Genomic DNA, 27,010 nt, shown 5'->3' with positions numbered 1-27,010 from the left:
TTATGTTACACTTCTTGAAAGCTCACTCAACAGGTTATTTTCATTTAACTATTAGAAAAGTATGCATTCAAAGGACAGGTATCAAGAGAGTAGTATTTTCACCTAACCACCTTGCAGTGTATTAGAAATCGCCAAGTTCTAGCCACATGCATGTTACTATTATGGAGTCACTTATATAATAGAGTAACTAGCCTATGGAGTCACCATGGAATATGGAGTCACTATAGCATATATTATAATGGAGTCACTAGTAATAATAAAGACACTAGACAACACTGTTTAAATATTGTGCGTAAATAACTATTAAAATAAAGATATTTCAAACACAATCTTAGAGCTGATGTCTTTGTCCTATCAAATTGTAAAATAAATTTAAAAAAATGAAACAATTATAGGGATCTCAAGCATAAAGCTGTACAATTAATTGAAATTTAGACATCATCAACTTCCCTATCAATCTAATTGACAGAATTTAATACTTACAAATACTGTATTTCAATGTGTTTTACACCTCAACAGAACATGAAGCAATTATCTTGGGTTGCATGCTTGGAAACTTCTCTTTTATGGAGATTGGTTGGAGAACGACACAGATGTTTTCTAACCACACCCTTTCAACTAAAAGGTTTATAATAGGATTTCTCATGTAATCTCAATGTTACAAATTACAGTATACTGAATAATATTTGAATGTCATATAAGTTTGTTGATAATTTGTTCAGCTAATTGATTCGTGAATGAGATGAAACAATTTTGTAATTTGTTGTTTGTAAACACTCAAATTTAGCTTTGTTTGGCTTTTTAAATTTGTTTAGCTAATTTGTTCGTGCATGAGATTAAACACTTTAGTAATTGGCATTTTCAAGACAGGATGATAAGTTTGATTTTAATTAATGTGAATGAGTTCTCAGCTACTGTCTATTTCTACTAGTTTCTCTATCCCCAGTTATCATATGGTCAAGTGTTATGAATATCAATGGTAAAAAACACAGAAAAACTTCATGCATTTCTAGTTCTCTTTGTTGTATTTATTTGCTTATGAGAAAAAATTATTAATAATTAATATTTAATATTAGTAAAGCATTAAAAAAAAAAAAATTTACAGGCAAATAGGCTTTGATACCTTTTTTTACTATTTTATGGACCAAAACAAGTTTTTCATCCACACTAATATTGAATTGCAGGTCATGCAAAGAGTAGGTTTTTCTAAAGAGTTATTTAGTTCTCAGCAGATTTCTGATAATGTTAATAAAGTCTATTGTTGAGTTGTATCATGGATACTATTGTTGTAGCTCTATTAGTACAGGAAAGATATGCTCAGAATCAGTAAAAGGTTGAAAAAATTGCAACAGAATTTTTTTCACCACAATGCATTTCTATAAGGTCCCTATATGAATATACTAAAAGTCTAGAAAAATCCAGGTAGGGGAAATAGGTTTTTTTAAACAAAATGGCCGCCAATGGCGAAAAATGTCTAAAAATGAACAAAAAACATATATTTTATATCTAATTACCACTTGATAGCAGTTTTTATAATGCTTTTTATATTTCTTAGTGTCAAACATTTAAACTGCAATATACATATTAATTTAAATGCTATTTAGCAACAAAAACACACATTTAAGTATCAAGATATCACCACGGTTATAATAATAGACAACGTAGTCCTATGCATTATAATGCAGGACTACGGTGTCTAATAAAACAGTTCATTTACATTTGTACTGTCACAACAATAGAATTATACAATCTTTAGAATCTATTAATCCATTCATTTTTATTGTCCAGTTATCATCCTCTGTCTATAGGTAGGAATTAAGCATGTGCTGATGCCGTGGTATTCGTCACAAACAGTAGTACTGGTGGTAAATTTGTCATCAATGGACACATCACGCCATTTGTAACTTTCCATCCCCCAGTCTGTGGGTTGAAGAGTACTTTCTATCCACTGCTGTACCATGGTAATATACACACAGGGAATGACATTTTGCAGCATTTGTTGTAGGGGGAATAGACTTTATTTCAAGTGCCGTTTTGCTTTTTGCTACTTTCTCCCAGAACGTATTCCTCCTCCATACAGTATAGCTACCAATGCCACCAATTCCTCTGATGCGATGGTTTCTTTTTTTTTTGGAGACGTTTGGTTTTACAGAGTTTGTAAGCATACTACTGCCCAGGTGTTAAGACTTTTTAAGACCTTTTCCTATACCAAATAGATGGGATGTAGTATCATATCCCTGGATTCCATGTATAAAAAGCAAACTAATTTTTACAGAGCTTCACACCAAGGACAGACTTTACATGCATTCACAGTGCTCCCCCATCGAGAACATACAGTATTAAATCAATAAATGAAGCAACCGTGACAGAATATAAATTTAAGAGGAAAGAACACATGGGTCAAACCAACCATATTCATCAATAAAGAAGCAGTGCACATTCCCTCACATATACTATTTCATCATCTATGTGAGACAGTCATACACAAAATTGACAATGCATCATTTGGTAAAAAAAAAAATCTTATACTTTTCCTGCAGCCCTCTTTTACTCCATTGACTCCATACACACTGCTACTCAGAAACCTTCATCTCACTGCCCACTGTTTGCTACATCAAACCTCTTGGCCCGAAACAGCAACATTTCAAGACACTTATTATGTACCATGTATGTATGTTTGTTACGTTATGTGAAGGCAAAGTAAACTATTGTGTTTAATGGCTATAATTATGGGCCGTAAGTAAATTTGGTTTAGGAAAAGGTGTTGGTCTTAAAAATCATCACATCACAGTAGGAGTTGTATGTCAAATTCTGTAAACCAAACAGTTTCCAAAAAAAAAAGAAAACATTGCATCAGGAATTTGGCATTGGTACCTATATATTATGGAGGGAAGTCAATGGTGACTTTAGACAGCCTCTTTTACTTTGAGAAAGTTGCAAAAAGCAAATCTATTCCCTTGCTGCAAAATTTCATTTCGTGAGTCTTTATTACCAGGTATAGCAGTGGATAGGAAATACTCTTCAACCCACAGACTGGGGATGGAAAGTATTGATGACAAATTGACTACCAGCACCAGAGAAACTATTAAAGTTGATTAGATGTACCTATAAATAAGGTTGTAGTAAAATGAATTGCCGTTGCAGAAAATATGGTTTGGACTGCTGCTGCTCCACTATTTTTTAAGAATGCCACGGCATCAGCACATGCTCAATTCCCCACCAATAGATGGAGGATGAGATACTGACAAGATGAAAGTGAAATTACCGCATTTATTTAAACAAATGCCCTTGGTGGTTGATTTTTAAGGAGGGTAGTGGGGGCGTGTAATCGTCGTGAGGAGTTTATTCGGAGAGGCGTATATTTTTGTGGGTGTAATGTGGGAAACGTGTATAATCAAATAAATACACCCTTTAGATATGAACAAATACAACACCATTCAGTGAATTCTATTACAAATAGAGATGTGTTAAAATACAATATTGTGTATAATATGCATGTGGCGGGGCGTACATTCGAGGAAATAAATTCAAAATGATGTCCGATAGGAGCGGGGGAGGGGGTGCGGTGGCGTAGGTTATTCAAAATGATGTCCTATGGAGGGGGAGGGGGGCATTTATTCGATTTTTCTAAATGTAGCGTTTATCCGAATAAATACGGTAATAGATTGTGGCGCAAGGATTTTCCCGATGAGGGGGAGGGGGGAGGGTGGAGAGCGCAGCCAGCATCAATTGGCTGGGCCGATAATATTATACCGGTAAAGGGTAGTTTTACTCACTTTTAAAAATGAAAATCCTTGAAACAGCACTCAATGGGGTATTGTTTTATATTAGGAAATATCATCATATTGTCTACATAAAAAATAGCCAATTGTGGAGAGGGGATGGGGGGACGGACAGACTCCCTCACCCTTCCCATTTGATCTCCCATCCCTATACCCCTCCCCACTGGCACCACCAATGTTGTAATATATTGTTATAACAGTACAAATGTGAATGAACTGATTTATTAATAGACACCGTAATCCTATGTCTTATATAGGAAGGACTGCGTTTTATATATTATTATAACAATAGGGATATATCTAGATACTTAAACATTTGTTTTTCGGCCATTTTCTAATTAACAGCACTTAAAATGTGTTTATTGTAGGTCAGATCTTCGAAATTGTAAAGAAATATATAAACCATTGTAAAAACTGTTATAAAGTGGTAATTAGATCTATCATTTATGTTTTTTTGTCCTTTTTTAGGAATTTTCGCCATTGGCGGCCATTTTATTTAAAAAAACCTATTTCCCCTACCTGGATTTTTTTAGACTTTTAGTATGTTCATATAGGGACCTTATAGAAATGCATTGTGGTGAAATAAATTCTGTTGCAATTTTTTCAACCATATTTCATAGTTTTCCTGTACTATATGGTTGTACCAATAACCCAATCCTGAGATGAGTAGTAATAATTAGTAGTTTATTTTTAATTAATTTATATTACTTTGCAAGATTCCAAAATAAAAGATTAAATGAATGAATTATAAAGAATAAAACCATAAAACCCTTTTAATGAAAATATAAATATTTCATGTGCTGTTTTTGTCATGTACAGTAACCTGCAGTCTTATTAGGGGGTCAAGCTTAAAGTATCATACTTATTTGACCTCCTTTCACACTTCTTTGTTTTTTTTTAAAGTACAAGTATCTCTATATATTTTGTTTAAATTAGTTTGATTACCTTAATCTTTATTACTATGATACCTGTTATCATTGTTTAACATAACTTGTATTATTTTTGAAGTGTGAAAAATTGAATAAAAGAAAAAAAGAAAGAAAAGAAAAAGAAAGTATAACTAAAATAAATACCAATAAATAATGATTTACTAAAGATTATAACACATCCAAGTACAGTAGTATCTTTTAATAATAATGGAATTTGATATTACTATGTAGTATTATATATGGGCATATATTTTTAAAAATTCTGATAATACTATAATTATTATTTAATAAATTATCGTAATCATAAACTTATGTACTGTATGTGATTAAATTGAAGCACTGTATTCCAATTTATTTTATTTTGTCATTATGTTATTAAACCAAGGTTTTATTATTCATTTAAAATAATTAATATAAGACAAAAAGTATGATAACCAAACATGATTTTTTTATCTCACTGCATCTTTAATAAAATCAATATTTGCCATTTTTTATATTTATGAGCCAATTTAAAGTCAAATTAATAAAGTTATAATAAAAATTCTCTTATGGTGCTCTTTTAACCATCATCACTGTCTTCTTGAGACTGTTTTTATTATGGAAATACCTCCAGTTGATGCCACTGTAATCAGCTGTACCCGGTGTAAGGTAAAGGCCATTCAGGTTTGAATAACCACAAGCATTGTACCACCAAGCACCTTTGCGTATCTCAGCACAGTTACCACTATACTTATCGTTGTCTCTATCATGCGTTGAAAATTGTTGACCATTGTGGTATGCCAAAGAATCACCTAAACAAACAAAACATATCATCTTTAGTTTACTGCATACATACAGTTTTTTTAATAAAATTGTTTTATTTAAAAATGGAAAAAATTAATATATGCTATGTAAAATGATGCATACCTAATGAGTGTTTTGATTAATTTATGTTTTTTGAGATTCACATCCTGTTTTTTTTTTTTTTTTTAAATCATAAACCTTTTTTTTTTCCAAAAATAGTGTTCTTTTCTTCTTTTATTCTATAAATTATACAATATGGTTGATTTATTTTACTATATTATAATTATAATTTGTTGCTCATTCAATGTTTGCTTATTATTATACTTGTTTTCCTTTTAACATATGAACCATATTAATTCATATTACAACTGAAATGAAAATATGATAAAATTGACATTACTAAAACATTAATATTATTTTTTTATTTTAACTGAAATATACTTTCAATACAAATGTACTGATTTCCAAAAACAACAATGGAAGCGAAAACTAATTTCCAAAGTGGTTTAGTAACTACAACATTTAATATACTATCAAATAAAACTATTTATGAGGTACGGGCTCAGAGTTGTAGCGATGGATCAAGAAACCATTTGCTTTCTGAAATCGTACAATTTTTTTCTTTCATCCAAATCAGCAGTGAACATGAATGACCTCGCTTGACAACGAATAGCCAAATTTCTTTTTAAAATTATTATTAAAGATATACTAACCTGCTGGTCCTGTGTATCCATTGATTGTCAAAGTATAGTTAGAGTCCTCAGTTCCAATATGGAAGTGAAAATACTTTGAAATTTGTTTAACGTCCAAGTTGTCAGTCATCTCTACCAAGAGCTCATAATCTCCATCAGTTGTTATACGGTGTATCTGTTCATTACCAAGCCAGAACTCTGAGTTCATGTTTCCAAAACCCTCTTTGTATTCTGTCCAATTACGGTAGAAATCAACTGATCCATCTTCTCTTCTTTGTATAACCTGTTAATGATAATAATACCTGTATTATTATTAAGTGTTATAGGAATAAGAACTTTACCATTAATTTTACTTTTACGATTAGTTGTCATTAATTTACAGTTTTTAGCTTAATGTTATACTTATATATGCAAGCTTTAGAATTTTGTGTGGTTTGGTCTGGCACATGTAATTAACCTGCCAGTGGTTATAGTGTCATAATAATGCTGTATTAGATTTTCACAAAATACTAAGCCATAAAACCAGGTATAGCCCCTCTGATAAATTTGTGCTGATATACTTACTCAGAGGTTAACAGTTTTGAGTGCTCACTAGCTAACCCCAGAGACCCTGAGCTCAAGGGTCAGGAAAAAAAAATTCTGTAATTAATACAGGTATAAAGTTAAAAAAAATAATAGCTTACAAAATTTTGAATAAAAAATGGGCATTAATATGTCATAAGAATTAATACCAGAGTGACCAAGGGGGCTTGCCAAGACCCTTTCCGGGGCCCACAGAGGTATTTGGCCTCGGTTTTGCGCCACTATACTTACTGTCCAACCTCCGTCTTTCCTCATATCACAGTAGACAGTAAACTGTCGTCCTCCATCTCCTGGCTGTATCACATATTCACCACTCAATGCAGAGGGACAATTTAACAAAATGTCACCACAGTCCCTGATAAAAGATCCTAAAATGACAAAGTTTTGTCTTGCAATAATAAAAAAGATCGCTGTAGTACACAATAAAGCAAATTTATACAAAAGAATTGTTTAAACGTGATATTGAAAATGATTGTTCCAAAAAAATCAGTTGTCTTTTTGACATTGGTTTTGAAATACAATCATTTCATTTACCAAAAAATATCCTAAATCTTATAGTATAATTTTTTTGATTTAAAAAAAAACAGTTAGTTTAACCTAATTTTCTTCTTTTTTTTTTATTAAATGAAGACATTTAGAATATAAGCCTGGCATGTATGTGGACAGGCTTTTGTGAGAGCGATAATCTCTTTCCCCTATTCTACCATTGCCCTGTTATGTGTATAGCGAATATATCTTCCACTTACTTGTTGGGGGAGGGGGACACACATTCTGACTTGGGTGACAGTTAGCTAACACAACCAACATACAGCCGATGACTAAAGCTCTGGAATCCATACTTGGAAGCTCACTTAATACAATTGACAGATTTAAAGATGTATTGTCCCTTGAAACACAAAAAAATGAAGGTCAAAATATTCTAAATTTAAAGTGGCCATATCAAAGTACAGTAATATTAAAGTTATTCACTTTAAGTCGAAAATTTAAGCCAAAAACAACAAGTCAGGTAAATTTGTTTGATTACACTGTTCATCTGGAAAATCGTCACGAGCGAAAGTAAACAAAGATTTCTAACCATGAGTACGCATTATGCATATGCTAAATTAGGATTGTTTACAACTCGTCACGGTTAAGAAGGTATTTTCACACAGATCATGAGGAAGTTTTATGAGTATGCATACAGAGTAGCCAAACAAGCGCATTTCATTATTAGTCCAGTTCCCTATGTAAAAAAAAGTGCCTTCATGTGGAGATCATGGGGAAAGTGTAAACATTGTGTTTTATGAATGTTTGAATCATGCTGGTTATAAAAACCCATGTTGTCAAATTTCTAAAATTCAAATTTGACCTCTGACCTCAATTTAAATATTTTGACCCATTGAAAATAAAATGGTCATATCTTTGCAACGCTTAGATTAAATAATTTTAGTTTCAAATTATTTGGAAGATGCATATTAATATTCATTCTAATGGAAAAGTTTGTCCAAAAATGGCCGGAAGTATGATTTTTGGCATTTTTGACCTTTGACCTACATATGATATAACTTCGTAACTAACAGTTGGACAAACTTTAAATAGGGCTCAAATTTTCTATTCAGTTTAATGAGAACTTTTTCAAGAAAATTACTTAAAATCTTCGTATTGACCTTTGACATGTACTCATGGTAGTACACATTCCTATAATCTCAAAATCTATTGGCCGTAAAAGGGTTTTTTTTTGTGAAATTTTTCGAAAAATTTACATTCATTATATGTTGTATAATAACAACATTTTATAAAAATGTAAACAAATTCTATTTATGAAAACTAACTTTGTAATTTATTAACATCAATAACGTTTGTTATAGTATTATAATGTGTTATATTTGCTGATTTTGAGCACTTCAAATGAATTTATCAGAATTATGTGTATTTAATATTAATTAATTTTTTTTGATATCAAGAAAATTTAATTATCTATCAAATAAGACCATTTTCAAATTAGTATGGCTAAAACTTAATTAAATATAGGGAAAAAAGTGTATTTTTACTTGGATGAACAGCACCCTCAATCTACATTTTTTCCCTTAAAATGCCACATTTTAATGTGGTTTCATAAACTTAAAAAGTCATAAAAAATTCCTTTTTAATATTATTCTAAATTGACAATTTTAAATATAATACTGTACTTACAACTGTATTTTCAATGTTCTCTACACATCAGCTGAACAATGAATCTATTGCCGTGGGTCTGACACTGCAATATTGGAACATTTCTCTTTTATGGAGATTGATTGGGGAACAACCCAGATGTTTTCTAACCACACCCTTTCAACTAAAAGGTTTATAATAGGATTTCTCATGCAATCTCAATGTTACAAATCACATTATACTGAACAATATTTGAACATCGTATAAGTTTGTTTGGATATTTGTTGATAATTTGTTTAGCTAATTGATTCGTGAATGAGACTGAAACACTTTTGTAAACACTCAAAACAGAATTATCTTTGTTGTGACTGTTTAATTTGTTTAGCTGATTTGTTCGTAAATGAGATTTTAGTAATTGTCTTTTTCAAGACATGATGATAAGTTTGATTTTCTCAGCTACTGTCTCTTTCTCCTAGTTTCTCTGTCCCCAGTTGTCCATATGGTCAAGTGTTATGAATATCAATGGTAAATAACACAGAAAAACTTCATGCATTTCTAGTTCTCTTTGTTGTATTTATTTGCTTATGAGAAAAAATTATTAATAATTAATATTTAATATTAGTTAAGCATTAAAAAACAATTTTACAGGCAAACAGGCTTTGATACCTTTTTGTACTATTTTATGGACCAAAACAAGTTTTTCATTCACACTAATATTGAATTGCAGGTCATGCAAAGAGTAGGTTTTTCTAAAGAGTTATTTAGTTCTCAGCAGATTTCTGATAATGTGAATAAAGTCTATTGTTGAGTTGTATCATGGAAATACTATTATAGCTCCATGGTTCTACCAATAACCCAATCCTGAGATGAGTAGTAATAATTAGTAGTTTATTTTTTAATTAATTTATATCCAATATTACTTTGCAAGATTCCAAAATAAAAGATTGAATGAATGAATTATAAAGAATATAACCATAAAACCAATCACCGTTTTAATTAAATTAGTAAAACTAAAATAAATACCAATATTATGATTTACTCAAGATTATAACACAACCAAGTACAGTAGTATCTTTTATTAATAATGGAATTTGATATTACTATGTAGTATTATATATGGGCATATATTTGTTTAAATTCTGATAATACTATATTAATATTTAATTGATAATTGATAATTGATAACTTTATTTCGTCCACATAGGAAAATATTTTGAGTGCTTTTCACAAAATTGTACAAAAATATATAAAAACGTTTCATATAAAAAAAATTAATTACAATATTTAAAAACACTATATATAATTTAACAATGTACAAGTATGAACATAAGACTACAATTAACTAGATAAAAAATAAAAAGCTGCAATACATCAAAAATTTCAAAAATTATGCAAAATCATTTAACAGTCTAATAGAATACGGAACAAAAGAATTAAAATATCGCATAACCCTACTATTGCACGATCTCAGCACATTTAGTCTTTTTGATCTCATTTTAACATAATGTTTATTTAAAGGGTGGTTTGAGTCGTCGCATATTTTCATAGCCTTATTTCTTATGATTTTGTTGCAAAGGTCATCCAAATTATGTCTAGATCCTGTGATCCTACCTACTTTATTTAATATTCGTTGTAATCTGGTTTTTTCTTCTGTTCTACATCCACAGAACCAGGCAACACAACAGAAAGTGAGCACACTCTCAACAATCGAAGAGTAAAATAAATTTAATACAGTTCTATCTACCCCATAATTTCTCAGTTTTCTGAGAAAGAACAGTCGTGTATTTCCTTTTTTTATAGTATTTTTACAGTGTTTCTCCCAGCTAAATTTGTTATCAACAGTCACACCTAGGTATTTGTAGCTTTCAACAGATTCAATTTCCTGATTATTAATTTTTAGGGGAGCCAGAGCAGTACATTTTTTTCGAAAATCAATTATTACTTCTTTGGTTTTCTTTTCGTTTAGTAAGAGGCAATTTGCCTTACACCAATTCGAAAAAGCAACGATTTCATCATGATATTCAGTTTCACTAGCTCTGTTTTTTAATAGGCCAACAATGGCGGTGTCATCCGCGTATTTTAAATAATGTATGCTACTAGAAGTTGACTTACAGTCATTGGTATATAAAATAAATAGGAGGGGGCTTAACACACATCCTTGGGGTGATCCTATATTTGTGTTGATCACACTCGACTTATAGTTACCAAGAGATACCTTCTGTGTTCGATTGCATAAGAAACTTTCAATCCATTTAATTATGGATGGGTTCACCTCTAGCTTAATCAACTTATCTATTAAGATGGCAGGATTAAGGGTATTAAATGCTGAGGAGAAGTCAGCAAAGGTAACTCTCGCATAACAACTTAAGTTATTTAATAAATTATCTTAATCATAAACTTATGTACTGTATGTGATTAAATTGGAAGCACTGTATTCCAATTTATTTTATTTTGTCATTATGTTATTAAACCAAGGTTTTATTATTCATTTAAAATAATTAATACAACACAAAAAGTATGATAACCAAACATGATTTTTGATCTCACTGTATCTTTAATAAAATCAATATTTGCCATTTTTTATCATGAGCCAAATTAAAGTCAAATTACTGAACATTCTCTTATGGTGCTCTTTTAACCATCATCATTGCCTTCTTGAGACTGTTGTAATTATTATGGAAATACCTCCAGTTGATGCCTCTGTAATCATATGTACCTGGTGTAAGGTAAAGCCCATTCAGGTTAGAATCATAACAGCTTTCGTACCACCAAGCACCTTTGAATGACTCAGCACAGTTAAAACGTTATATCCATCTATATTGTTGATATGTATTGAAGAATAAGACGCGCTTTATTTGATAGAACGCCATTTTTATTTTTTATTTCATCTCCATCCAACATCGAGTAACTTGCCAATTACCTCTATACATGCACTTAGAATGTAATTAATAATTGATCGTCTTTGGTCTCACGTGTGTGGTATTAGAACAGTTGGTGAATAATATATTTGTATGTATATTGTTTGTATTCATATCTGAATAAACCCCCTCGTATTTGCATAAATAAGTAAATTTTAGTGAATTTCCAAAACAATTATTATGAAGATCCAATGTTGGAGTTTTTTTGTTTGATTGTTAATATCTTTAAAAAAGCCATCTTTACATTAAAAAATACATACACATTCATTATATGTTTTTATTTCATTTTTAATAACTTTAAAACAAGATTCAATATAGACTAAAAATCATACTCCTAAAGTTAGATTTACAAACTACTAATTTATCAGTAATGAAATGATACACTGATTGAATATCAATTTAATGTTATTTTGTAATTAAAAACAATTAATATTAATGTTACTATTATATATGTAGTTATAGCATAAATTCAAATAATAATAAAATTTAAAAAAATAACTTTTATTAATCTTTGTATGCCTAATGAAAGTTTACATAATATTTATATTATTATATAAATTAAAATACTAATAATGTTTAAACAAATCACAAGTGATATGACAATATATTCGATTATTAATTCTGTAACATTTGGATTAGATAACGAGCTGTTATTTAACAATACAATTATTTAATGATAATTCCAAATGGACAATAGCTAAAAGAAACAAAAGAGGAATCTTCGTTATTCCTATATATTATTCATAAGTCAAATTATTCAATAATTACAGATTCTGATTATTTTGTGCTGCTCTCTTAACCATCATCACTGTTGTCTTAAGGCCTCTATCAAAAGTATACAAGTTGATGCCATTGTAATCAACTGTATCTGGTGTAGGTAAAGCCATTCATGTTTGAATCATGACAACTATCTTATGGTGCTCTTTTAACCATCATCACTGTCTTCTTGAGACTTTTGTTATTATGGAAAAGCCACCAGTTGGTGCTTGTCCTATCATCTGTACCTGGTGTAAGGTAAAGCCCATTCAGGTTTGACTCATAACAGCTTTCGTACCACCAAGCACCTTTGAATGACTCAGCACAGTTAAAACGTTATATCCATCTATATTGTTGATATGTATTGAAGAATAAGACGCGCTTTATTTGATAGAACGCCATTTTTATTTTTTATTTCATCTCCATCCAACATCGAGTAACTTGCCAATTACCTCTATACATGCACTTAGAATGTAATTAATAATTGATCGTCTTTGGTCTCACGTGTGTGGTATTAGAACAGTTGGTGAATAATATATTTGTATGTATATTGTTTGTATTCATATCTGAATAAACCCCCTCGTATTTGCATAAATAAGTAAATTTTAGTGAATTTCCAAAACAATTATTATGAAGATCCAATGTTGGAGTTTTTTTGTTTGATTGTTAATATCTTTAAAAAAGCCATCTTTACATTAAAAAATACATACACATTCATTATATGTTTTTATTTCATTTTTAATAACTTTAAAACAAGATTCAATATAGACTAAAAATCATACTCCTAAAGTTAGATTTACAAACTACTAATTTATCAGTAATGAAATGATACACTGATTGAATATCAATTTAATGTTATTTTGTAATTAAAAACAATTAATATTAATGTTACTATTATATATGTAGTTATAGCATAAATTCAAATAATAATAAAATTTAAAAAAATAACTTTTATTAATCTTTGTATGCCTAATGAAAGTTTACATAATATTTATATTATTATATAAATTAAAATACTAATAATGTTTAAACAAATCACAAGTGATATGACAATATATTCGATTATTAATTCTGTAACATTTGGATTAGATAACGAGCTGTTATTTAACAATACAATTATTTAATGATAATTCCAAATGGACAATAGCTAAAAGAAACAAAAGAGGAATCTTCGTTATTCCTATATATTATTCATAAGTCAAATTATTCAATAATTACAGATTCTGATTATTTTGTGCTGCTCTCTTAACCATCATCACTGTTGTCTTAAGGCCTCTATCAAAAGTATACAAGTTGATGCCATTGTAATCAACTGTATCTGGTGTAGGTAAAGCCATTCATGTTTGAATCATGACAACTATCTTATGGTGCTCTTTTAACCATCATCACTGTCTTCTTGAGACTTTTGTTATTATGGAAAAGCCACCAGTTGGTGCTTGTCCTATCATCTGTACCTGGTGTAAGGTAAAGCCCATTCAGGTTTGAAGCATAACAGCTATCGTACCACCAAGCACCTTTGAATGACTCAGCACAGTTACCACCGTACTTATCATTGTCTCTGTCTTTGGTTGTAAATTGTTGACCATTGTGGCGTGATGCCAAAGAATCACCTAAACAAACAAAACATATCATCTTTAGTTTACTGCATACATGCAGTTTTTTTAATACAATTGTTTTATTTAAACATGGAAAATATTAATATATGCTATGTAAAATGATTAATTTATGTTTTTTGAGATTCACATCCTGTTTTAGGGGATTTTTTATTTGTTTAAAATCAAAAAACTTTTTTTTTTTTTCAAAAAAATAGTGTTCTTGTCTTTTTTTATTCTATAAATTATACAATATGGTTTATTTATTTTACTATATTATAATTATAATTTGTTGCTCATTCAATGTTTGCTTATTATTTTACTTGTTTTTCTTTTAACATGAACCATATTAATTCATATTACATACAACATAAAATACCACTGAAATGAAAATATGATAAAATTAACATTAATAAAACATTAATATTATTTTTTTATTTTCACTGAAATGTACTTTCAATACAAATGTACTGATTTTCAAAAACAACAATGGAAGCAAAAACTAATTTCCGAAGTGGTTTAGTAACTACAACATTTAAAATAATTTTAACCACCTGATGTAACCCTGTTTACTAATTAAATTGAGTTCGATAATTAGTTATTGACAATTAAAACAAATTTAGGTTCAACGATTTGCCCCAAATAGGGGTGTTTTTTGATCGTGGTATACACTGTCTAATGGATGTCCCTCTTGAAAAATACCCGCAGACAATATTACGAGGATGCTTCGCATTTTCCTATCTTCTGCTACAATAATTGTTTTTAATGGCTGAAAACAGCTCGAGTACAGCATCATAATGTTGAGGACAGGCCGATTTTCTTTAAAAAATACTATTTTGATAGATTTAATATACGTTTATACAAATGTATTGTTTTGTGATGAATAGAACATTCCAATCTCTGTTCCACAAGTGTCTATTCCCTCAGGCGTCGTAAAGGCAATATGTGCTGCAGAGGTTGGATATAGATTGTTTTTAAATGGAATGAGCTAGCGTTTTCAGCTGTATGTTATGTATAAATCTTTATTATTGCAGTTAAACCACCCACATCATCACCCTTTCCTCACTGGCATGAGTAACGTTGTAACAGTAGAGGATAGGCCTACGGTGCATCACATGCCCTAAACGCAGAACAACTTTGGTGGGTAGGGTAGGAACCGACTTAAAGTATGAATTTGGCTCAAGAAACGATTGAAAACCATTAGGCCTACTAATTAAGTTGAGTTAGATAATTTACTATTTTTTGACGATTTATGATTTGCCCCGAATAGAGGTGGTTTTCGAGCGAGCGTACCATCTAGTTTAACTCAATTATTAGGTAGTCATAATTGGTTTGAAAATTCAGTTTTTAATACTCTAAAAATGATAAATGCAACAACAACAAAAGTGCACAGTGTATATTTTTAATGCAAGGTACAAAGGTGAGGCCTATAAAGAAAAGTAATACTTTTAATTCTTTGTTTACTTGAAATGTGTTTTTTAGTGTACAAATTGATTGAATGTACTAACCTGCCGTTCCTGTGTACCCACTGATTTTCACAGCATAGTTAGAGTCCTCAGTATCAATACGAAAGTGAGAATATCTTGCAAACTTCATGTCATCCAAGTGGTCAGTCATCTCTATTAGAAGCTCAAAACTGCCATCAGATGTTATACGGTTGATCTGTTCATTACCAAGCCAGAACTCGGTGTTCACGTTTCCAAAACCCTCTTTGTATTGCAACCAATTACGGTAGAAATCAACTGATCCATCTTGTCTTCTCTGTATCACCTGATAATGAAATGATAGTAATCTATACTCTACAGTCTTACTAAAACAGTGATGGCAAGACCATCACTGGCGTAAATATAAATAAATAAATTAAGAACCTGACCAGTAATATTACGATTAAGGTATGTCAATATATTTACAATTTAATTTTTTTTAAATTTTTTTCTACAATTTGATTATACTTATTTTACAATCATTGTCAGCCTGTAACCTCCTACTGCTGGGCAAGCCTTTTCTCCCAAATTACGCCATCGTTCTCTATTCAGGGTTTTCTGTCCATATTTATCTCTGGCAGTAATTGTGATGATGCATGCATTCTTGTTGTGTAATATTGTTTTAGTAACTAATTAGGAAGCTGTGGCAAGGCTTTTGGATTTACATTTTCTGATATATTTGAAAGATGCCTATACTTACTGTCCAACCTCCATCTTTCCTCATGTCACAGTACACAGTAAACTGTGATCCTCCATCTCCTGGCTGTATAACATATTCACCACTATCAGCAGAAGGATTATATCGTAAAATGTCACCACAGTCCCTCATAAAACACTCTAAAATTACAAAGTTCATCTTGTTATACAATCACTGATATATAAAATTGAAATGAAGAATACAAAATCATCCGTTTAAACATTTTTACTTTTAATTATTTATTATTTTTGTCTTTTATTTGAAATTATTCTATGGTGGTTCAAAAACACCTATAAATAATTTCTTTTGTCAATACTTTTTGTTTTGAAAATACAATAGTTCAATTTCAACTGTAACTACATAGATTTTTAAAATAAGGTAAATTTTTTTTGTGATCCAATTCAATTCCAAGTTTTTTCCATTTGAAATCTCATATATGTGTTTCTTTATACTTTCGTTTTTTACAAATAGCTTTTAATCCTAAATTGCAAAAGAATCATCAAATTCTTTTGAACAGTTTCTGAAAACTTTAGTTGTTGTCACTTAATGCGTGGTTCCCCAATAGCGACGCAACGCAAGGACGTAACGCAACGCAAGTGAATTGACCAATCACAAGCGATGGCTTATTCGCTTTTGATTGCTAACTGTCTATAAACTTCGCTTGTCATTGGTTAAAACGCTTGTGTTGCGTTTACGTCCTTGCGTTACGTTCTAGTGGGAACCAAGCTTAAGAAGCAACGTAGTCTTGTCAATGTGTAGAAGCACTATCCTTATAAATTTACCTTATTTTAAATATCATATTTTTCGTCTCCTATTTTTGATTTAAATATTCTACTTACTTGGAGGAATAGGGAGACATACATCATCCTGACATGAGTGACATGTAGCCAGTACAGCTAACATACAGCAAATCATGAATGCTCTGGAATCCATTTTATGTTACACTTCTTGAAAGCTCACTCAACAGGTTATTTTCATTTAACTATTAGAAAAGTATTCATTCAAAGGACAGGTATCAAGAGAGTAGTATTTTCACCTAACCACCTTGCAGTGTATTAGAAATCGCCAAGTTCTAGCCACTTGGAGTCACATATATATAATAGAGTAACTAGCCTATGGAGTCACCATCATTATGTAGTCATAAGGAAGTCATTTAACCCTATGTAGTCATAGTCTAACGAGTAACTAGCCATCATTATGTAGTCATAAGGAAGTAATTTAACCCTATGTAGTCACTAGTCTAACGAGTAACTAGCCATCATTATGTGGTCATAATGGAGTCATTTAACCCTATGTAGTCACTAGTCTAACGAGTAACTAGCCATCATTATGTAGTCATAAGGAAGTCATTTAACCCTATGTAGTCACTAGTCTAACGAGTAACTAGCCATCATTATGTAGTCATAATGAAGTCATTTAACCCTTTGTAGTCACTAGTCTATGAAGTAACTAGCCTTTGGGGTCAGTCACTATGCCTACTATGGAGTTTACTTAGCCATCATTATGTAGTCATACTGTATGTAGTCAGAATGAAGTCATTTTTAGCGTATGTAGTCGCTAGTCAATATCATTAGCCTATGGAGTTACTAACCTATGTAGTCACTAGCCTATAGAATCACCAAGTCACTAGGCTAACAGTCGCTCTACTCTATCCTATATGCATCATATACTACAAGATTAAAAAATAAAAAAGATAATGTTTTCAGGCATCATACCACTGTATATAATTGTCTATCAGAGTCAGGTGTCTTTTTAAAGACTGATTGTACCACCCTGCTTAAATAATCGGAATAGAATAGATGTGCTGGTTTTAACCATAGATATTATAGTAGTAGACTATAATATCTATAAGTTTAAACTGAACACAAGTTATAAAAAATTGGCAACAGAAATGTGATACTTACTGTACAACTGAATGTTCTCTACACCTCAGCTAAATGATACACAAATTGTCTCTGGTCTCTCTCTTATAAAGATTGGTTGTGGGGATTAAAATCCCAGATGCTTTCTAGCCAAACTAGTACAAAGTTTATAATCTGTTTTCTCATGTAGGCCTAATTTAAATATTACAAATTGCATTATGCAGAACGATATTTGAATGTCGTGTAAGTTTGTTTGGATATTTTGTTATAATTTGTTTTAACTGATTGATTCGTGAATGAGATGAAACACTTTGTTTGGCTTTTATATTGGATTTTTAAAAAGTGTTTTAAATAATGTGTGTAGCTAATTGATTCGTGAAGAAGATTAAAAACACTTAATTTTCCTTTTGTTAACATTCAAGACAGAATGATAAGCTTGATTTAACGTGAAAGAGTTCTATAGTCTCCAGTTACTTGTCCATATGATCCAGTGTACATTATACATTTCAACGTTAAATAACACAGAAATAAGTACGCACTTTGAATGATAAGCTAGCTTGATTGACATTAATGTTGTGGAGTTCCTCTATAAACAGTTTATTTTATTTTATCCTGGTCTAAGGACACATAAAGTTAAAGCAAAATTTAAGAAGCAGAACATTCAAAGAAATCATCAATTACAAACAGAAAACATTATCATTTAGCAAAAACCAGAGAATTTAAAAACTCGCTTGCATTCAATCATAATAAACTATTTACAACATGCTTTGATGAAGCTCTGTAGCCGGTTATTGTCCAAAACTTTGACTAATTATAGTTTTATGATAAACATCATAGAGAAAATAATATTGTATATTTTTGGAGTAAATAAATGACCCCCTACTTTGATATCTACTTTGTTTTGTTTTATATGGCGGATTCATTTTGTTTTGTTCTACTTAAGTTTGTTTTCTGAAGTACATTCTTCTTCATGATGTGACTTAGAGATGCAGACCATCAGTAGAGAAACACTTCCAATCACTAGTCTTCTCATAGTTATCAATGCTTTTCAAATATAATATTAACATAATGTTATTATTTTTAAATAATTTCTGGAAATAAATGCAAGGTAAACCTTGAACAGTAAAAATTCAAATTATCAAAACAAAATAAATACCTCATTCCAAATTATTCTGACAGATCAACTACAGTAGTTTTTTGTTATAACATTCAAGCAGCACTTCAATAGTCTTACGCCCGTATTCTTAAACCGGACTTTAGTCGTAGTTCGAAGTTCGACTTGGAAAAGTCGTAGTTCGAGCTATTACTTCAAATTCGATTCAAAAACGAAGTAGTCGAAGTTTGCAGTTCGACTTAATGAAGTCGAGCTTTTAGTCGAGTTGCACACGTCTGGGTAACAAAGGCTATACATTGGCCAATGACAAGAGAGTATTTGAGGAGCAGACGAAATTTTGCGCATTGATATCACTTTCCATTTCTTACAACACTTTTTACGCATCAGGACTATATACATGAAAAATAATTTTAATCGTTAATTATTAGAACAATATCAGTATTAATTTAACAGTGAAGTATATTTGATTAACAATAAATAAAATCTTAAAAATATATTTAGGAACCATGGCGGTACGGTAACTTTTATATTTTCTAGGCCCCCAACAAAGTATGATCGCCACGAACCACGCACTTCATAGCGTGACAAGAAAGCGCTAGGCCCCCTAAACATTCCATCGCGTGGTGAATTGCCGCATCTCCCATTGTCGCTATGGCGTGACGTAGCTCAAGTCGGACTTGCGCGAAGAAAATAATGTAATTTGTATACAGTTGTAAATAAAGATGATTTTCATTATTATAATTTATACCAATGTATATTTAATTAAGCTAATATAAATATAGATATTTCATTCTTCAATATCTGGCCAATATAACAACTCAATGACTGTTACGTTTTTTATAAACATCGTTTAAAAACCATTTAGTCGACCATTTAGTCTGCCGCCTCCAGGACTAAAAAAATCGATCAAAATCCGTCTCGATTTAGTCGAGGTTGGCCTGATTTAGTCGGTGATTTAGTTGAAGTTCGGTTTATGAATTAAAATGACGTAATTTTTTTAGTTTTAGCTCGAACTACGACTAAAGTCCGGTTTAAGAATACTGGCGTTATTCTTAGTGACATGAACTACGCAGTATATTGGGTGGGTTTGAATGAAAAATGTGGAAGAGTCATCCTTACTTTAGTGGGAGAATAAGGTTGAATCTTTCAACTATTTAAAGAAATATGTCATTGTCAGCCTGTGAAATCTGGAGAAATACAATATTTGGTGGCAGGCTTGGGGCTTATGTATGGAATTTAGAAGTGATTCCAACAGAAGGTATTAAAGCCCCCTTCCCTACGTTTTTTAGATAAACTATATTTAATGTAAAAATAATACTATATGGTCCTATTGCGATAACTTTTTTCGTCTTTAAACGGTTAAAAATGTCAAAAATAAGTCGATTCTAATAATTATAGCGGCCCGCTATAAATCCCAAAATGCATTGCGCGCGGATTGATATTTTTGTTTTTCACCTGTAATTCGCCCACTTTTCGATCGATCGTGAGGCCAAAACAAATGGAAGACTCCTAACTTTTCAGTGAAAATACCGGGTTTTCCCCAATTTGTATCAACGGAGTCTGGCAAAAATAGAAAGACAATTAATGCAGCAACTATACAACGTCAGGCTAGGTATATAGCTAGCGTACGATGTTCGTACGTTACCGATGTTTACCAGCTAGGCCTACAAAACTAAGCCTAGCTAGGCTAGGCCTAAGACCGTCCACGAGAGGTCGATCGCCGCGAGCTACTGTACTTAGGTAGTGCATTGTTTCTCACTTTTTATCATAATTTACCATAAAACGTACATTTAAGACAAGGAATGACATGGTTTAATGTTTTTAAAGTGATATGTATTATTTTCCAAAAAACGTCCAAAATTGCAGGGAAGGGGTCTTTAAGTGTTTAGCATTTTTATGGAGTAGGTTTTTGAGTTAATATGTTCTACATACTGTAAGGTCAAATTTTGGCTTTAATACGTTGTAAGTAAGTATCTTTTGGAATCAGATTGTTAAACTAAATATATTCCAAATTTCATTTTTCTATAAAATAGGATAACACTAACCAGTGGACATTTGCCAACTTGATTTAATACTATATACAACATTTGTTCTTCATTTGTCATTAGGTGAACACGCAATCGAAACAAAAACACCCTTTTTGAATTTTCACACCATCTGCTGTCAGGGCCTTCTGCTGCAATTGACTCAAGATACAGTATAAAAATACGGTATAAAATACGTCCGGTATATATTATACCATATTTTCCAAAACATAGTGCTCTTGATAAAATTCATTTTTTAAACCAAAACTGTTATTCCTGAGCTGGACAATTTGGTAGAGCTATCTTTTCTTTTTGAATTGTAGTTCTTACGGACATTATTCTTTAGTTTGCTGTTAACTTCTTGTTTTGGGGGACACGTCCATCCTGAATTCTGCCATAATTCCATTTGAGAATCTTCAGTGTACCTTTTGAGTTCTAATTCCTTAAATTGAAATATAGAGCTAAGTTTTAGCACAAACAACCCTGATCAAATTGGCCACACAACGAATGAGTTATGACCGCCGGGCTGTCTTCTACTACACCGCCATAGTAGACCTAGACTAGAGTAGAGAGGGGTCCATTAAAAAATATATATGCCAGGCAATTATATGGTGTAGTAGCTTAAAATTAAATTGAAAACACATCACCAACAAATGTGAAAACAACCACAAATGTGAAATACTCGTCACCCTCAAATGTAATAAAGAGCCATTAGGTGTACATCTTTTTGGTCAAAATCCTTATCAGATAAATCAACTAAGCAGGTGATTAATGACCTGAATCCTCCCAGCTAACAATTTGACGTTGGATCGACGTCGGCAAGCGTTGGCAGACGTCGACAAAGTCGCGGGCAAATTACCGACGTTGTTACAACGTTATGACAACGTTTACTATAAGTCGTGAATTTAATGGTTGTTAGTCTAACGTCTTGCCGACGTCGTATTTCCGTTGAAAAATGTGCCGACAAACGTGCCTTGGGATAACATAAATCCAACGTCTGTTTGACGTTGTTATCATTGGTTGGCACAACGTCTACAAACGTCAACATATTAGAGTTGTTTTTGACACGTCGTACCAACGTTGGTTAAGAGTTGTAAAAATTTGTCCAATTTGGCAATTTGACATTGTATTACAACTTTTTAAGTCGGCAAATTTCCGTTGATTTAACGTCGCTATTAGTTGTTGGCTCAACGTTATCAAATGTCGATGCTGCCTAGTCAGTTTCTTACGTTGCGCCGACATCGACTAATAGTTGTAACAATTGTGTAGGACGTTGGAATTTTAACACAAAATAGGTGCATGTCTAACGTCATACAAGTTGTTGATCCAACGTCAGTCCAACGTCGACAATATTGTGGGCATGTTGTACCAATGTTGGCTAAAAGTTGTAAAAAGTTGTCAAATTTCAAACGTTGGCAAATTGACAATATATTACAACTTGTCAAGTCGGAAAATTTCCGTTGGTTCAACGTCGCCATTAGTCGTTGATTTAACGTTAGAACATGTCGACAATATAGTCATTTGTCTTACGTTGCACCGACATCGACTAATAGTTGTAAACAATTGAGTAGGAATTCTAACGTCGACCCGACGTTAGAATTTTAACACAAAATAGGTACATGTCTTCTAACGTCATACAAGTTGTTGATCCAACGTCATTTAAACGTTGAAATATCGTGGGCACGTTGCGCCAACGTTGGCTAAAAGTTGTCAAAATTCAAACGTCGTCGAAACGTTGGAAATACATACAATTTTCTAAGTCAGCAAATTCCTGTTGATTTAACGTCGCTGTAGTCCTTGTTTCGACGTTAGCAAATGTCGACGCAATAATAGTCATATTTTCACGTTGCGCCGACGTCGGCTAATAGTTTTAACAATTGCGTAGGAAATCTAACGTCAGCCCACCGTTTGGATTTTTACAAAAAACAAGTGCTGTCTAATGTCATCTACTTGACATTGACAAATTTTCATTGATTTAACGTCTCCATAGTTGTTGGATCAACGATAGCAAGTTGTTGATCCAACGTCAGCCGAACGTCAAACATATCATAATTGGCTGATAGTTATACATTCGGTTGGATTCCATACGTCATCCCAACTCTTGGACATCAACTCAAATAGAAGCATCATGTAGTTGGAGTTAAAATTTGTAATTAAGGACTCTTCAGTGAGATGTACTCAGGTATACCATATAACTAAAACCAGGGAACCAGAATACAGAGAGCCCTCCTCTGATAAAAACTATTAATTATATTGTTTTAGCCACTACGAGTGACATTAATTACTCTAATGGGAGAACATAGGTCACATTCCATTCACTTAACTGTACTTTGCCTAACAACGGAAGTCTATTTGAATTTTGAATTGGTACGTCTGCTATCATATCTTGCTCTTCAGTTAATGTTGCTTGTTATTATTTTGCTGGTAAGATTTTGTATTTTTAAACTTTAGGTTAGTTTAAAATGTTTTTGTTGATTACAAATCGTACAATTGATATATATCCAAGTTTTACATCACCGTTTTGCCATTGAGTGAACCGGTGTAACAGTACTGTAGGCCTATTATTCATATTCTTGTAATACCTCTGAGTGTAACCACTTCTTTATAGTTTTGATGTTTAAATACGTTACTTAAAATATAGCTATTACCTTGAATATCAAAATATTCGTAAAATAAAATAAATACGTATTGATTAATTTATACCTCTTGTGATTATTAGAGTATTGTAATATGTATTCATTTCTATGTTATAGTTATAGGATATCTTAATACTGCTAAATATAATCACATATTTTATTAATCGCCATTTGATATTGCATGCCTGTCTGTAGTTTTATGAAGCTAAGATGTAGCCTACTACACTGACAATTTAAGCAAAATATAATTTATCCCTTTCTTATTTCTTATTTATCATTTCTATCATATCGTTAATAATTTTTTTACAGAAATATACCAGTATAAAACCGGATGACGTGGCAACAATTTTTACCTAAAATGGTCCAATCGTCACTCTGCTTTACAGTCGTAGAACACTGTATCTTATGTGCGATGTGATATGTACTTTTTAAATTTGATAAAGGACACTAATGTTGAATTAGAATGAGAAACACAACTAGAACTATTTGAAGTTCGAATTATTTACGGTGTTGCAAATTGTAATTGTAACATAAAAAGAAGTAGGCCTACTTAAGCTAGATCTTAATAAGAAACAAACATTTGTGTTTATATAGGTATATACAGTACATTAATAACCATAGAATTCTTTATTACATTTTCAATCTAGAATTGTTGGATAACCATTTAGGCCTATGCTGTCTTTCATGAAAATAATATTTTCACAATGAATCAGATGACGTCAGTTTTAGTAAGAGCAATAATATCGTGATAATAATGTTATTGTTCTTATTGACCACAATACAAAGACATAAATGGCATAAATAGTTATCCCATAGTTCTAGGTTGAAAACCTTGTCGATTTCTTTTGTTTTCCGTAAGAAAAATGTACAGTATGTTTATCTACTTATCGTAGTACTGTACAGTATAAACGTGTCTTAAGCCAAAGAAAAATACACTGGTCTTTACTGACTGGTATGACTGAAATTAAGTAAAAAATATTGTTGTTTTAATATGTATTTATTGTACTGTATTTTGTATAGAATAGTAAAGTTATACAGTAATATAAAATGTAGACCTACAGTACTTTATGTCTTTAAAATTAAACGGTATTTTTTCTATTAGGAAACAGATGTTGTAAAATTTTAGTTAAATTGTTTTGTCTACGGTATCTGTTAATAATAGGATATATTTATTAAAAACATTATTTAAAAATAATATATCTGCGTCTTGCGTATTATCAACTGTTTAATAGTTTTAGTTACAACTGTAACTGAAAATATTCAAAGCTAAAACGTTGTTTTAACATAATACTTTTGTTAATATTGGTATTGTCTGTTTTTATCGGGTTTTAGTTGCAAAACTCTACAAACCAATTAGTTTAAATCACCCAGTGCTAAAATATTGTTTTATCATCATATCTATGTTTTTACAACAGGGGTTAATGCCATATTTGTTACTTTGCGCCAAGTTGTCATTGAACCGACGATGTTCCAACGTACATATTGGGCTGCAAAATGTATCTAATGTACTGATTCTACTACACCAACGTCATCAAAAGCTGGGATACCGTATTCTATGACGTTCAGCCGACGATAAACCAAGAGGTTGGGTCAACGTTTGTCCAACGCATTAGGCCAAAGATGGCAACAATGACGTAGCGCCAACGTCTGTCTAATGGGTCCACTAAAGGCCGATGTAATCAATTACGTCGGGCCTACGTCGCAGAACGTTGATAAGCCAACGTAAACAGCGACGTTATGCCAACGTTGGCACTACGCATTAGGACAACGTCTACCCAACGCGTTGGGCCCACTAAGGGACGATGGAAAAAAATACGTCGGGACTACGTCGCAGAAAGTTGATAAGCCAACGTAAACATTGACGTTATACCGACGTTCGCCCAACGCGTTGGGACAACGTCTACCCAACGCGTTGGGCCCACCAAGGGCCGATGGAAAAAACTACGTCGGGCCTACGTCGCAGAAAGTTCATAAGCCAACGTAAACAATGACGTTATACCGACGTTGGCCCAACGCGTTGTACCAACGTCTGACCAACACGTTGGGCCCACTAAGGGCCGATGGAAAAAAATTACGTCGGGCCTACGTCGAATAAAGCTGTTGGGCCAACGTAACTGTTGACCTTAAACCAACATCGGCCCAACGTGTCATTGCTAGCTGGGTTATTATACCCCTGTGATTTTATTAGCTCTCTTGTAATTGATTGATTAGGACAAGGTATATTCTTCAGTATGCAAGGTTAATGGTCAGGCAAAAACTAGCACTGTAGCAGAAGTCGGTGATGATCAAAAGGCTTAACGACCTGCCTATCAAAGTTGGACTTACATAAACACATGTCACAGTAGGAGGTTAAGTGACATTTACCCGAAGTTTTGCAAAACTTCGGGTAAAAATGAACACATTCTCTAATGGGGCTGTACACGTAATGGCACCCACAAATGTGACCATACTGCGTCGAATACGGTCATACTGCATTGAAACACCGATTTTCGTCAGATCACCAAAGTTTAGCAACATGGGCCCGGTTGCTTTCTGGATGGGAGACCATCTAGAAATAGCGGGGGGTGCTGTACACCAGAGAGTGAAGAGTGATGGTGTAATGATAATATCGCAGGACAATACATGTCGATACAGGAATGAACGATGATTTATGTACTCAACTAAAATTAGCACCCTAATTGTCACAAAATGAGACCAATTGTTTGATTCAAATTTAAACAAACTTAATTTGTATTTTGTATGTAACATTAGGGTTGAGGGATGGAGAGGGGATGGGTGCAAAGAGGAACACTTTTTAAATATATTCTTTATCCATTTAGTAACAAAATATTAATTGTTTTCATGTTTTTACAAATAATATACCACTAAACACAGTAAAACATTGCGATGTAATACTTTGTTGTTCCTCGTCCATAGTCGATTGAAATAGTACATTTTTTATTGTAATTACAGTATTAATTAATACAAACGTTAAGAAGCAACTGTCAGTAATAAAGTTTATTTGTATATGTTTATATAATGTAAAACAA

At 32.0% G+C, this 27,010-nt stretch overlaps 3 protein-coding genes across 3 annotated transcripts in view; 1 reads left to right on the top strand and 2 right to left on the bottom strand.

Annotated features, from left to right (window-relative positions):
* LOC140041517 (dynein heavy chain domain-containing protein 1-like) overlaps positions 1-27,010 on the top strand; it is a 131,686-nt gene that overhangs the window by 62,857 nt on the left and 41,819 nt on the right. The window lies entirely within an intron of this gene.
* On the bottom strand, positions 5,258-7,605 carry LOC140050429 (fibrinogen-like protein A). Its single transcript, XM_072095611.1, has 4 exons — positions 7,515-7,605; positions 7,000-7,193; positions 6,208-6,469; positions 5,258-5,502 (listed from the first exon to the last, which is right to left on the bottom strand). The coding sequence occupies exons 1-4, from the start codon at positions 7,603-7,605 to the stop codon at positions 5,258-5,260; spliced, it is 792 nt and encodes a 263-aa protein (XP_071951712.1).
* LOC140050423 (fibrinogen-like protein A) lies at positions 11,520-16,536 on the bottom strand. The gene is made up of 4 exons (XM_072095599.1): positions 16,349-16,536; positions 15,673-15,934; positions 14,087-14,182; positions 11,520-11,674 (listed from the first exon to the last, which is right to left on the bottom strand). Exons 1-4 carry the CDS (start codon positions 16,502-16,504, stop codon positions 11,520-11,522), a joined length of 669 nt encoding a protein of 222 aa, XP_071951700.1. The 5' UTR covers positions 16,505-16,536.

Source organism: Antedon mediterranea, chromosome 1 (assembly GCF_964355755.1).
Source record: "Antedon mediterranea chromosome 1, ecAntMedi1.1, whole genome shotgun sequence".
In the NCBI taxonomy this organism is placed as follows: domain Eukaryota; kingdom Metazoa; phylum Echinodermata; class Crinoidea; order Comatulida; family Antedonidae; genus Antedon; species Antedon mediterranea.
Note: the sequence above shows the minus strand (reverse complement) of the source record. Positions and strands in the feature narration are given on the sequence as shown.

Coding starts and splice junctions, on each gene's coding strand:
- LOC140050429 (XM_072095611.1), bottom strand. CDS start 7,605: ATGGATTCCAGAGCTTTAGTCATCGGCTGTATGTTGGTTGTGTTAGCT. Junction 7,194..7,514: donor GTGTCCCCCTCCCCCAACAA/GTAAGTGGAAGA, acceptor ATAAATTTGCTT/TATTGTGTACTACAGCGATC. Junction 6,470..6,999: donor GGAAAGACGGAGGTTGGACA/GTAAGTATAGTG, acceptor TATCATTAACAG/GTTATACAAAGAAGAGAAGA.
- LOC140050423 (XM_072095599.1), bottom strand. CDS start 16,504: ATGAACTTTGTAATTTTAGAGTGTTTTATGAGGGACTGTGGTGACATT. Junction 14,183..15,672: donor TGGGTACACAGGAACGGCAG/GTTAGTACATTC, acceptor TTGTTTGTTTAG/GTGATTCTTTGGCATCACGC. Junction 11,675..14,086: donor CTGTGCTGAGTCATTCAAAG/GTGCTTGGTGGT, acceptor AGTCATTCAAAG/GTGCTTGGTGGTACGAAAGC.